The following is a 15,075-nucleotide window of genomic DNA, read 5'->3' as shown; positions in this document are numbered from 1 at the left end:
AATCGTATATCATAGATAAAATTCGTTCTTTAAATCAAAGTACTGAAGTACTGACGGGAGTTGATTTTATCGATTATTATTTATCTGAAAATCAACGAAATGTTATTTTGCTTGGCAAGTAGTTTATAATTTGTATTTGAAATACGCACATTTTTAAAATATGAATTCTCGGACTTTTCCGACAAGAATTTTGAGAAAAACCCCGTACGAATCACGTTGTGTAATATTTAAAATTGGAATCAATTCCATCAAACTATATGTATCGGTATCGAAATTTTTCAAAAATTGTATGGATCCAACCAATAATGAACTCTAGTCTCGTTCAACCAGATGCTCGGCTGTCTCCGTTAATCTCCGACAAGTAAGAGATACGTATACCAAGTCACGTGATAGTTTGATGATGCGACCTCTAAATACTAGTATAGACTCTCTGCTTGTCGGAGATGTACGGAGACAGCCGATGGTTGAACGAGACTATAGTACTGAACCCTGGCGTAGGAATACAAACGACTGCAAAAAAATTGTAAATTGCTCGTACTATTTAAAATCTGACTATTTTCAAGGTATTTATAAATAAGTTTCCTTTTTAAAAATGCTTCAGCGTACATTACATCGAATTTATCGATATTTTCAAGAACTAAGTCTTGTCAGCGGTGTTGATTTGTGCTTAGGTCTAAACACTGTTTCAGTTTCGGTTTGCAAGAGTAACTGCATAGAAGAGTTGATTAAAAATCAACTCCCAAAAATGATACAATGTAATGTATATAATGTAATAATGGGTGACGTCAAGTAGGAACTGAATGTAACATTGTGTAATATCAAGCAGTATTTTAATGCAATAATGTGTGATATTAAGCAGTTTCTAAATGTAATTATATGTGATATTAAGCTGTATCTGAATGTAATGATATGTGATATTAGGCAGTATCTGAATGTAATATTATATGTGATATTAAGCTGTATCTGAATGTAATGATATGTGATATTAAGCAGTATCTGAATGTAATATTATATGTGATATTAAGCAGTATCTGAATGTAATATTATATGTGATTTTAAGCTGTATCTGAATGTAATATTATATGTGATATTAAGCAGTATCTGAATGTAATATTATATGTGATATTAAGCAGTATCTGAATGTTATATTATATGTGGTATTAAGCTGTATCTGAATGTAATATTAAATGGGATATTAAGCTGTATCTGAATGAAATGATATGTGATATTAAGCTGTATCTGAATGTAATATTATATGTGATATTAAGCTTTATCTGAATGTAATATTATATGTGATATTAAGCTGTATCTGAATGTAATTTTATATGTGATATTAAGCTTTATCTGAATGTAATATTATATGTGATATTAAGCAGTTTCTAAATGTAATTATATGTGATATTAAGCTGTATCTGAATGAAATTATATGTGATATTAAGCTGTATCTGAATGTAATATTATATGTGATATTAAGCTGTATCTGAATGTAATATTATATGTGATATTAAGCTTTATCTGAATGTAATATTATATGTGATATTAAGCAGTTTCTAAATGTAATGATATGTGATATTAGGCAGTATCTGAATGTAATATTATATGTGATATTAGGCAGTATCTGAATGTAATATTAAATGTGATATTAAGCAGTATCTGAATGTAATATTATATGTGATATTAAGCTGTATCTGAATGTAATATTATATGTGATATTTAGCTGTATCTGAATGTAATATTATATGTGATATTAAGCAGTATCTGAATGTAATATTATATGTGATATTAAGCTGTATCTGAATGTAATGATATGTGATATTAGGCAGTATCTGAATGTAATATTATATGTGATATTAAGCAGTATCTGAATGTAATATTATATGTGATATTAAGCTGTATCTGAATGTAATATTATATGTGATATTAAGCAGTATCTGAATGTAATATTATATGTGATATTAGGCAGCATCTGAATGTAATATTATATGTGATATCAAGCTGTATCTGAATGTAATATTATATGTGATATTAAGCAGTATCTGAATGTAATATTATATGTAATATAAAGCTGTATCTGAATATAATATTATATGTGATATTAAACTGTATCTGAATGTAATATTATATGTGATATTAAGCAGTATCTGAATGTAATATTATATGTGATAATAAACGATATCTGAATGTAATATTATATGTGATAATAAGCAGTACCTGAATGTAATATTATATGTGATATTAAGCAGTATCTGAATGTTATATTATATGTGGTATTGGACATTTTCGGTTGGACGAACATTTACTAAACAGCGACAACGATCTGTCAGTATGGAGCGCACTTCTCACTAAAAGTGTAGAGTGTCTTGTTGTAAATTTTGCATTAACCAGTTGGTGGTTTATACAAAATTTAAAACATGACAACTTGTAAATTTTGTATTTACTGCCATCCGGTAAATTCAAAATTTACAATATGACAAAAGTTTCACAAAATATATTGCGATAACATTCTAATGACTTACACCTACAATGTGCTCGTTGTTAAACCGCAAAACATGTATAAACTCTGGCCTTGCTACAGGTACATGTATATAAAATGGATCATTTAGATTCTATGACAACCTTATAAACTGGTACCTTAAGTATTGTGCACACACATAGACAGCACCCCCCCCCCCCTCCCAATAAAACAAGGGAGTTGTAACAATATATTGTTTCATAGGCTTTCAGTTTTGCGGTTGATCTCTGTTTGATGATATAATTCTGTTGTATTTTCGTCTAACCCTGTGGTGTTTCTCTATTTATTTGCTGTTTATGATCAGTGAACGAAGTCCTAATTGGATAACGATTTGAGCAAATTTTCAAAGTTAGAGAGGAGGGCGTACTGCTTAGAATCATTTGGACCTGGAAATCCAAACCGAATATGCCGTATTTTACACAAATTGTCAATACATGTACAACCTGTGCGTAAATAGCATGAAAATGTCTATAACCCGAATGATAAAGTTCTTAGGGTCTCTCTTTGGTCTGTATATTTTAAAGGATCTTCCATCTACTGCATCTACTGCAGATGACAATTTTGCCAAACAATTAACATCTGCTCCCATTTGTTTATGGTTGGCCAAGATACAAATTGAAAACAATACACTTGAAATAACTCGATAAGATATGATAGTTCCTCTTTCACTATTGTTACGCTAAACAAATGTTAAATAAAGATGATCGCATATGATATGTAGAGTAACATCTCAACCAAATTAAGAAGAGCAGTGCTCTGTTGTTTGACGTAATCAGGTGATGTGCTGGGATTGCATCGCTTCGAAACTCAAACATATCACGAGCAATATCGACGAACGAATCGGGAATTTCGCCAGTTATTTCATAAAATGAATACATGGATGTACAGAATTAATGACAAACATCTCTTCCATTTCACTCCACTGGGAGTTAGTTTTAATTAAGAAAGTCGTTCGCCTTGCTACCTCCCGCTTTCAATAGAATTAAATGTTTTAGTGTTGTAATTTTTATCTAAATTCAATTGTCTTTTAGTGTATGAATATGAACTTTGACATGAAAAACTTATTTATTTGCCATATTAAAAAATACAGCATTTCAAAAACATTTATACAAAATACATGCAGAAATTTAGTGTCTTTAGGGTTCCATACAGTTTATCGATAATTGCAAGTTGTAGTAAATGTTCACCCAACCGAAAATGTCCAGTAAGCAGTATCTGAATGTAATGATATGTGATATTAGGCAGTATCTGAATGTAATATTATATGTGATATTAAGCAGTATCTGAATGTAATATTATATGTGATATTAAGAAGTATCTAAATGTAATGAGCTTTGACATTAAGCAGTATGTGATTGTTATGATATCTCATTTTAGTGATATAAAGCATGATTTGAATGTAATATGTGTGACATCATAGCAGCATCTGAATTTAATGATATGTGTGACATCAATCAGTTTCTAAATATGCGAAATAGCTCTTTACTTAATAACAGTTTATTGCTGAAAAATCATGTCTAATCTTTTAGGAAGGTTTAACACATAGCTTTCAAAAAGAGCTATAAAATATTCTCTTCTCATGCAACCTGGTTGAGGATCATACATATTGGATGTGCCATCCGATACTTCATGTAGTGATTCATGTAACATAGCAATGCACTCCAAATCTAGGGAAATGATTCATCCAACAGAAAAGGAACATGACTGATTATTTATTGTTCTTTAAATGAATTATAATTGAAATGACACCAGAGGTATGTATACAACTATATAGAAGCAATGGAAATAGTGGACATGCACACAGATCAGGAAAGAATAGAAGTGTTTCTATTATCTTCAAACATGAATTTATCAAACCAGGCATACTGTGTTGTGTTGGAGAGATATGTTAACAATTCTTTAACCTCATAAGACACAAAATAAAAAAATATGTAATAGTTCTTTTCGTCATGAACAGTCACTTGAATCACAGGCAGAAAATAATTAAATAAATTAAAACAATTCAATTTCTGGCTGTACGGATTCACTACCAGAATGATCCCAAATCCTGTCACCATTGTTCTTTGCATGCTTTTAAGATGTCTTCAAATATGACCTCAAATGACCCTAGCTTGACCCCAATGACCTCACACAACAACTAATCCCTCGCTGCCAGACATGCTGATGACCCAGGGGGACCTCACACAACAACCAATCCCTCGCTGACAGGCATGCTGATGACCCCGGTGATGATAGGGACACTCTTTCCATCCTTCAGAACGAACACCTGTCACAGAAAAAGATCAAACATCAACAGCAATGTCACCCTGTCACAGCTCAACATCAGGAGTTACACACCCCCATATCATACTCTCCTCTTTCTGTCCATACATAGGCTGAAATTCAATTCACCTATTTACATGTATATATTTTTATATTACAACTACCAGTATTAGCATTATTTGAAATGAACATACCTGTATACAGCTGATATTTATCTAAACTTTTCTTTTTACAAATTCATGATTACATGATCAACATTATATTTGTTAAGGAGCTAGTACACCTTTATTATTCTTCTATAAGTAGTAAGGTACATGCTTATATTAACACACCAAACAACTGTTACAGGTCAACAAAGCATACTAATTAATGGTAGTTGAATTAATACACATTTAATTAAATAAGTCAATTCTTAATGTAATTATCATAAGCATTCTTCATTAAATACCAATGGCAATAACTCTTGTATTCTTTCAGGTAATCTGAAACTGCATGCACAAATACCTCGAAAAAATATTTGATCCTTAAAAGGCAGTTCAAGTTCACATACCAAGACCATAACCTGAGAACAACTCTGGCAGAATTTGAAATTGACAATTTTTTAAGAATAATTGTATAAAGTTTCTGCTGTTTGTTTGTAGTTGTGATCACTATTAATACTAAGGAGTAATGGTGGAAAATTATGGCATACAAAACTAAAATAAAACTTTTTTGACTTCATTCTATTGCCAGGCTATGATTTTAAGGCCAGGCCAAATTTGAGCTTGTAAATAGGAACACTGATAAAAGTATGCCTTACACATTAAAGTTTATACTAATAGTAAAAACAGGATGCTGGAATCGGCCCAACTTAAGCTACTGACATTCAAGTGGATTTTTGTGGCCATGGGGTTGCTAGTTATCAAACAGCAGATAACATGACCTATCATATATTACTGGACTAGCCAACATGCATTGAGTTCAGATTACGTTCTACCATGCTGACATGTTAATATTTAGATTTACTGCTTAATCATTGAGTTCAGATTTCGTTCTACCATGCTGCTGTGTTAATGTTTAGATTTACTGCTTAATTATTCAAAGAGGTCCTTGTTCTTGGTCGACACTTGGGATACTGGTTCGATGTCAGTGCAGGGCATACTAATTACCCCAGTTATCAGAGGTACCTGAGATCCCTCCTTTAAAACAAAGGCCTGACAAAACAGAGAATAGGATCAATAAATTGATAACTGATCAGAATTCTAGAAGGGTTCATTTTCATCCTGATTGACAACCCAAATAACCAATGTAGAAAATTCTGAACTTATGATATGATTCAAATTAAACATGAACAGTACAAAGAAACCAGATTGTTTGGTGTATGGTAATACATTGGAACCCACAGGTCAGAGGAAATTTGGGAGGGAAGTATAGATGATAACATTTTACCTTGATGTTGTCCGAGACTCCTTTGTCACTCAGACATTCCAGAAACGTCTCAAAAGCATAGTTCAGACCTGGAACCAGCATAGGGACCTGAAAACCATTAACAGGTGAATATAAAGGTAAATAAATGTAGATAAATAATACAGGTATTTCTTCCAATACTGAACTTTATGGTAGAACATAATGATGCTGATATTGTTAAAATTAAAATGATTTTAAAAAACAATCAATAGTGTCAATTTCAGAGTTAATTCTAAATTAAAGAGATATATACCTCAATGAAAGACTTTTTGAAGTTGTAGAGTTTTTCGTCATACAGAAATGTGATCAGTAAACTGGTAGAGGGCTGGCTGAGAGACGTATTCTGGAGGTTGACCGTCAGCTTGAAGGTCGGGCCGATTCCTTGGACCTGACACAGATAAATAAATAAGATAAACATTGTGAGCTAGCTCAAACCAATTCTTTGACCTGATAAATAGTTCTCTACTAATCTAACATTAAGCATTATACCAAATGAAGGTGCAAAAGAATTTTAAATAATTGTATCCAATGTAATCCATTATAAGCTTTTTAAGATGGAATATAAGATACCGGTAGCTGTATCTAAAACAAACCATTATAAGCTTGCATACCTGGGCGTTTAGTTTCAGCGGCTCCGACGGATCTGACGAGATTGGATTCATGCTGTTGTCCAGAGATTTGGCGTACTCTCTCAGTGTGTTCAATCTCAACAGATACAGGTCTCGCTGGAATGTCCTGTGCATTGCTGACAAACAAAAAATAATTCACTGACTATCAATACTAGACAAGAGAAAAGCTGTCAATGTGACAGCAAACCGGGTTTTCTTTTATGTGAACTGTATCCATAATCCTATCAACACGTATCCAGTGAAATGGAGTACTCTATATGCAACATTTTCAAAAGCTAGTATTTTTTTTCATGAATTATTTGAAATCAAAATCCTAGCAATATGCACACCTCTGATATATGTACAATTGATCTGCAAAAGCACAACTTCCTATCTTGAGAACTGTAGGAGGAGTTATCCGTACAATGAGGGTACCCTATATGCAATATTTTGCCAAAAAATGACTAAGTTCAAAAGCTGGTATTTTTTTCATAAATTATCAGAAATCAAAATCCTAGCAATATGCACACCTCTGATATATGAACAATTGATCTGCAAAAGAACAACTTCCTATCTTGAAAACTGTAGGAGGAGTTATCCGTACAATGAGGGTACCCTTTTGGCAGCCGCCCGCCCGCCCGCCCACCCGCCCGCCATTTTCACCATTTTAATAACCGGATTTTTCCGTTGGAAAACCCGGTTAAAAAACCTTTCAGCAAAGTCAGAAAGGCTTCAATATGGAATGTATTTTTTAAACATCTCTGAAATACATGTACAGCATATATGTTTAATCTATGTTTACCTGAAAGGCATAATTAACAAAATCAAATACTGTACACAGGGAAATATTTGTCCCTGTTTTATTTTCACCATTATTGCCCTTGTTGTCAGCAGGCAAATTTTAAGACTTGGTAAATTCAAAACAATTTTAAATCACTGTGTTAAGTACGAAGAGTATCTAACGCAAAACTGTGTCTGGGTGAGTTCAAGACGAGCAAAACCATTTGCAAGTGTATAAGGGGGGAAAAACACAGGGTGAAAATAACCCTGTATACGATAGTATTTTCTTTGTTAAATAACCACATAATACAGAGAAGTATCTTCTTTAACTACATAGCATACGGAATTGTCTTCCTTCTACAGATACATACTGATGGCGTTTTCTCTCTCCCTCATGGTCTGGTCCACGAAGAGCTTTGTCTTCTTTGGGACGTTCAGTCGTGTGTTCTGGGCTGAGGGCGGACCCCCCGACAAATCCTTCTCCTCAAATGTGGCGTTCCTCTTCAGAATCTTTATGACCAGTCCTCCCCCTGTCACACAAAGACAGGTTATGTACAATGCCATTACAAAAAGATACATTGAGGTATATGTAGTACATTGTAACACCTAAATAATCAGTCACAGCAAAGTACCAAATATTGTATACTTATTATATTATAGTTATTTAACCCTGACAGATTGAAGGACAGGTTTGCGAAAATAGATTAAGCACAAATATTCTTTGAGGATTTCATTTTGTTATTTTTGTTGGCAGTATTAATCAATGAAATAAAATCCATGATGAATTTTTAACCTAAGTATTCATAAATACAGTGTTGATAAGTGGTACATTTGAGAGATCAAGACATGGCTAAATTAAATCCCAATGAAATGTTTTGGTTTAAAAACAATGAAATATTAACCAAATGAATATATGTGCTTCTACAGTACTCATGACTATAAGTCTCCTGCATTACATTCAAATAAAAGATGCTTCACATTATCTGTCTTTTTAATGTATTACATAAAAAAACTTCTGTCTTGAGGAGAGGAGGTTTACCTTTGAGGGTCATGATGAGGGTCCCCTCCTCCCGACCAAACTGTCCGAATTTGAGTCCGGTGACGATGGCGTCGGTTTTGATGACGTTGACGAGGTACTTCTCCTTGTAAATGTGGACCTGACAGTTATTGAGGGCCACGATCACCGCCTTGAAGCCCTTACTCTTGTAGTCAATCACCTCCATCGTCGTCATACTGCCCGGCAGCTTCACCGTCCACAGCTTCTTACCCTGAAAAACGAATGCCACTAGAGGGTCAGCCACACGGTAAAGGGGGTACTGTTAGACACAGACGTGATTTATTTACAGCTTTAGACACAGACTTAATATACAGTAAAACACAGTTATAACAAAGTGCCAGGGATGGGCGATTCTGCTTCATTATAAGCTTAATTCGATATATCTGTCAAGTTCACAACATGTAATAAAGTCACAGGGAGTGAAAATCAGTTTGATGTTAGCGTCAATTCATTATAAGCGTGTTCACTATAACATGTTTTACTGTACATGTATTAACAGCTATACATCTCTTATTTACTCAGAGTTCACAGCATAAATCAACTACATCATTCTTAACAAATAGTAAACTCCAGTGTTGTACATTCATGTCACTAGTTTCTAAATCAGTGAGAATTTTTAACCACAATGGCTTTTAAAATGGCTATCAAAACAAAACAAATTAGATTTTGCAGAAGAGCAGAAGATTTTCAAACAAAAGTGGTAAGCATACGAAAGAGTAAAATAGTGGTTTATTTGCACTGAAAGAGATAGAGTTGCAAGTAGGATAAGAGAGGGGCCTTACAATGAAAATTACATCATTGGCAAATTACTAGTATCACGCCAGAGGAGACAGAAACCCACTATATAAAAAAAGATGCCTGACCTTGGACGTGTAACAGTGCAGAGATTCGTCCATTGTTCCAACGTAGATGGTTTTGTTGATTCTCTCTAGCCCAACGGGCTGAGAGTTCAACTCTATACAGTTCTTCAAAGGATCTGTTGTTCCCCTGTTTACAGTAAAACAATAATTATTACATTTTCTCATCTGAAAAAATGTATTGCAGTGTACAAATTTATTAGACATTAGAAAATAGGTTTCTAAGGAATTGCTTATCCCCTGCAATGCACTATAAAAGGGTTTTATTTCATTTGCAGTGTATAAATTTATTGGACATTACAAAATATGTTTAAGGAAATGCTTATCCCCCGCAGTGCACTGTAATATTGTTTTACTTCATTTGATGAATATGACTGCCATGTTTTAAATCCTGAATTAGTTGACATCCATTACCATGGATACTCTGACTGACCTCTTCAGGGTGTATATACATCCGTTACGACAGGCCACCACAATGCGGTACTCCACATCAAACAGTCCCGTCACACTCAGGAACACAGGCACCGCCGGCAGGTCCAGCTGTAACCAGACAAACCACTCAGATTCAAGAATTCAATGAATTCATGGGCCATGACAGACATGCTCAAGTTGATCTCAGTCTCATCTTAATGTACATGTACATTGTTTTTGTGAAAATGAGACTTTCATCACACCTGAGCTTTACATAGTTCCTCAGTTTTGGTTTGGACCACTTGTTGGGTAATATCTCCGCTGCTCAATGAATCTATCAAACTCTCTATTTCCTTGATTATTGTTTGCATAATTTCTTTAATTCAAACAAAATATCTGGAACTGTCAAAATTTTAGCCAAGGGGGGTTTTAATAAAAAATTTAACTTTACACCATGGTCAGCATATTGATGACAATGAGAAATTAACTTATCAAGTTAGTGGTGTTACCTACACTGTAAGAAAAACATAAACTTACCGTGGTCAGAACGGTGAAGGCTTCAGGGTCAAGGACATAGATGGACTTACTCTCTGTCCCCAGCACCAGACAGCTGATAGCGTCCTCCTCCGCCATCGACTTCTTCATTGTACTCAAGCAGGTTATCACAGTCTGAAATATACAACAGGAGTTAACACTATACTCAGGCAGGTAATCACAGTCTGAAATATACAACAGGTGTTAACACTATACTCAGGCAGGTAATCACAGTCTGAAATATACAACATGTGTTAACACTATACTCAGGCAGGTAATCACAGTCTGAAATATACAACAGGTGTTAAAACTACACTCAGGCAGGTAATCATAGTCTGAAATATACCACAGGTGTTAACACTATACTCAGGCAGGTAATCACAGTCTGAAATATACCACAGGTGTTAACACTATACAGAATATAGTATTCATTCAGGTAATGACAGTCTGAAATATACAACAGGTGTTAACACTATACTCAGGCAGGTAATCACAGTCTGTAATATATAACAGGTGTTAACACTATATAGAATATAGTACTCGGGCAGGTAATCACAGTCTGAAATATATAACAGGTATTAACACTACACTCAGGCAGGTAATCACAGTCTGTAATATATAACAGGTGCTAACACTATATAGAATATAGTACTCAGGCAGGTAATCACAGTCTTAAATATACAACAGGTATTAACACTACACTCAGGCAGGTAATCACAGTCTGAAATATACAACAGGTGTTAACACTATATAGAATATAGTACTCAGGCAGGTAATCACAGTCTGAAATATACAACAGTTAACATTCTACAGAATGATAGATCTGAGTGGATGATGTACAGCTTTTTAAACGTCATGTCACAAACTGGGGAATTTAAGGTTGTAAATGTATATATATATATATATTTATTTACCTGTCTTTTGAGGGGGTGTATTCATACATATTGTGTATATATATATATATATATATATATATATATATATATTATATATATTGTTATTTACCTGTCGTGTGTATATATTGTTATTTACCTGTTGTGTGTATTCATTCATTACTTACCTGTCTTTTGAGAGGAGTGTATTTATACATGTTGTATATGTTTCATGTTGTATGTGTATATATTGTTATCTACCTGTTGTGTGTATACATTCATTATTTACCTGTCTTTTGAGAGCAGTGTATTTATACATGTTGTATATGTATATATTGTTATTTACCTGTCTTTTGAAGGGTTGTATTTACACGTTATATATGTATATTATATATATTGTTATCTACCTGTTGTGTGTATGCATTCATTACTTACCTGTCTTTTAAGAGCAGTGTATTTATACATGTTGTATATGTATATACTGTTATTTACCTGTTGTGTGTATGCATTCATTACTTACCTGTCTTTTAAGAGGAGTGTACTTATACATGTTGGCGAAGGTCTCGCAGTCCCCTACGTCTTGTAGCTGTAGAAATCTCAGTGACCTTACTGTCAACACCGTCCCCTCCGCCCTGAATGTTAGCAATTATATGAAGAGGTTAATTGAAGTTTAACAGAGTTTCAGTAATCTTTTCTTTAGGCACTATGACTTCATGATAAGACACTTGTTTTTGACTGGGATAAATCACTGCTTCCTCTTTAAGAAATTGTCAAATACATTTAGTGAATTTATTAAATTTTGCCCTACCTTTTACTGACAACTTAGATTTCTTTTGCTAAACTGTTATCATTTCATCAGTGTTTATTGTTAACAGAGGGATGTATGACAGAATTTATAATGTGGTCTTAGCAACCTTACCTCATTCCTTCCAGCATCTCCCTCAGAACAAAGATATTTATTTTCTCCTGAAATGAGAGATTCAATGGAAATAACAAAATAACACAAAGAGTATAAATTTACATGTAAATATATCAACCAAAATATGTAAGCCTTTAATAGAGACCCTAACACCTTCATTATAACCAGGTTTAACTGTAACAGAGGCCTTAACACCCATGTTTTATACCTCCTTGACCTGGTTCCAGAGGTCAGCTTCCACCGGGTTGACCTCTAACGTTGGCAAGGTGAACTTGAAATATGGTCTGAGGTTTTTATACACATAAATGTAGGGTCCTGAGGCAACAGCTATGGCTGTAAATAAAATAAAACCACATAGGCGAAAACTCTTAAAAGATAACCATTATCATAATAAATTTTTAATTTTTGATTTAGACACTTCGATGAAAAACTGAATTAAAATATTTTTATTTTTCATTTATAGTGATAAAAATTCTTTACTCATTTATTGCTTTATTTTCCGATTTAACAAAAATATTCATCTGACACTAAAATAACTCTTGACAATTTAAACTAGGTTTCAGTATAAACTGAAAATTCACCTGACAATGAGATTATTTAATTGGACAATATTAACGCAAACTTTGTGTATACCTGGAGTGCGTGGCTCGTGTGTGTCCATGTAGAACGACACGACACCAGTGGGGAGGTCGATGATGGTGTGCTCACTCATCAGGTTAGTCCCTGAAAGTCAGACCAGGACAAATCAAAGCCTTAAACATATAAACACTTGTCAAAATGTCAAGTCTGATTTTACCTCAACTGTAATACACATGTATAATTTGATGTAAAGTTTATCAAAAAAAGTTGAAAGGATTGCTGTTCTGGGGTAGGAAAATAATTTTGTAGAATTGAATATATGTTTATGCAGATTCTCAGATACCTGCCATCCTCCTCAAATATTTCTGCTTAGCTGAGCAATGTGTAGCTAACAAGCAGCAATCAACACACAATAGTGTACTTAACCCTCACCTTTGTAAACTTTTAATTTCATGTTGAAGGAGCCAGTCCCTAGATCAGCGATGATGAGTTTCCAGTCTCCATCAGCCTGGACGTCAGACAGACATATACACTGAGTCAGCGTGTAAAGGGAGGCCACTGGGTCCTTGTAAGCTTCCAACCACTTGTCGTTCCCAACCATCCTACACAAAGAAAGATAAACTACATGTATCAATTTCCCTCATCTGTAACTTGGACCAATTGACTGTATACAGGACAGAAAAATGTGATAAATTTTAATGAATCGTGTAAGGTATACATTCGTGTATAATACACATCAACCAAATTTTGGTGAAAAATACTGAAAAAACTATTTCTATGGAAAGTGCAAACCCCCTCAAAAACACCATTTTATCAATCAAATTTTTTTCTTCAATGTGCACGTGTTCATAATGTTTTAATAATACATTTAGAGAATATCATTAATATCATTAATAAATGTTTCCTTCTTTGATTTCACAAGAAACATGTCTTTAGTGACTCTAGTCCAGATCTATTGAATGATGGTTCTATTCAAAAAGTTTCTAAGTTAAAACATTAAATTCATAACAGGATACAAGAAGTAGATTAAAAGTTTTCAAAATCTTTCTGCACTTGATTAAACTATAAGGTCTGACATGAGACAATTAAAATAATATATAAGTGCATGCTTCACTGGAAATTGCTAAATAAAAACTGACCAAATTTGTAGCAAGTCAACAGGCGGCTGATTTTTTAATGGCAATTACACTAACGAGATTCTTTTGATGCAAGGAACAGTGGATGAATATTCAAAAGCATGGTTACTAAATAAACAATAAAATAATCCACAACAAACGTGATATTGCATGGTGGTCATTCTTTTGTATAACCTGCAGTGAGAAACACTCTCCAAAAAGACTCGTCAACATTTTTTCTTTTGTGTAGTACTCACCCCCCATTTTTAATCAAGTATTTGCTGAAATAAAAGTGCAACCGGTACTATACAACAGACTAAGTTATGTACCATATCAATCGAGCAAGCAAACATTTCGCTGCAAACAATAATATCTGTTGTTTGCTAAATAATAGTGTTGATATGTATTTGCTTAAGCACATTGATATGTAGTTGAATATTAACACGCTTCTATAAATATTTTAGACACATAATGGTAGCATTAATGTTTCATCTTACTGAATATCGATATAGTCAATCCTTTTATGAATACAAATATCATCATTTAAATATTTTTTACGTACTATGCTATAACGTCATTGTGTCTCAGTCCTGCTTAGCTCTACTGTGTGTTTTATATGTGTGTACAAGATAGATATAGTGAGAAGGAAAGAAAGTTTCAAGAATGAATTTGTATATATCTTTTGTTAATCTTTATTCACTCAGAAGCTATACTCATTGTCACAGCTGTAATAAAAATATTGTTATGATAAAGCCTGAAATCTTCTGTTGAATTTGGATAATTGCATGGTCAATCATCCATTAAAATATAACATACAAGAATTAGAAATATCTGCACTTATATCAAAATGAATGATTCTTAAATATTTGGTTTTCTTAAAGCTTGACCAAGACATTTATAATTAACTGAGTTTTGCATTTACCCTGGCGTGTCATTTTCTATCTGTTCTTTATCTTCCGTCGACATTCTGTAGAAACACGCAAAAATGAAACGTTTTCGTTTACATTAGCGTTTGGTTACAAAGGCATCAAAGGTTTAAAGGAAAACTTCAAAAAAAATTGTTGCGAATGAAAACAATTTCACCGGAAGTTCGGACCAGATAATTAGATAAGTCGATCATATT

The 15,075-nt window shown here is 33.6% G+C and overlaps 1 protein-coding gene across 3 annotated transcripts; it reads right to left on the bottom strand.

Moving 5' to 3' along the window:
- Nucleotides 1-4,208: 4,208 nt before the first annotated feature.
- LOC105320874 (Bardet-Biedl syndrome 1 protein homolog) lies at nucleotides 4,209-15,059 on the bottom strand. 3 transcript variants are annotated; one of them, XM_034469244.2, is made up of 17 exons: nucleotides 14,875-15,059; nucleotides 14,210-14,233; nucleotides 13,270-13,439; nucleotides 12,892-12,981; nucleotides 12,467-12,591; nucleotides 12,259-12,305; nucleotides 11,860-11,971; nucleotides 10,471-10,602; nucleotides 9,956-10,062; nucleotides 9,529-9,652; nucleotides 8,648-8,876; nucleotides 7,980-8,138; nucleotides 6,832-6,965; nucleotides 6,474-6,608; nucleotides 6,203-6,289; nucleotides 5,841-5,967; nucleotides 4,209-4,778 (listed from the first exon to the last, which is right to left on the bottom strand). In XM_034469244.2, exons 1-16 carry the CDS (start codon nucleotides 14,916-14,918, stop codon nucleotides 5,848-5,850), a joined length of 1,839 nt encoding a protein of 612 aa, XP_034325135.2. In that variant the 5' UTR covers nucleotides 14,919-15,059; the 3' UTR covers nucleotides 4,209-4,778; nucleotides 5,841-5,847. The 3 variants fall into 3 exon arrangements, with proteins under 3 accessions (XP_034325135.2, XP_034325136.2, XP_011417321.3); XM_034469245.2 differs by lacking the exon at nucleotides 14,210-14,233; XM_011419019.3 differs by lacking the exon at nucleotides 5,841-5,967 and having other exon boundaries at nucleotides 14,875-15,058.
- Nucleotides 15,060-15,075: the final 16 nt, after the last annotated feature.

Source organism: Magallana gigas, chromosome 6, assembly GCF_963853765.1.
Source record: "Magallana gigas chromosome 6, xbMagGiga1.1, whole genome shotgun sequence".
In the NCBI taxonomy this organism is placed as follows: Eukaryota; Metazoa; Mollusca; class Bivalvia; order Ostreida; family Ostreidae; genus Magallana; species Magallana gigas.
Note: the sequence above shows the minus strand (reverse complement) of the source record. Positions and strands in the feature narration are given on the sequence as shown.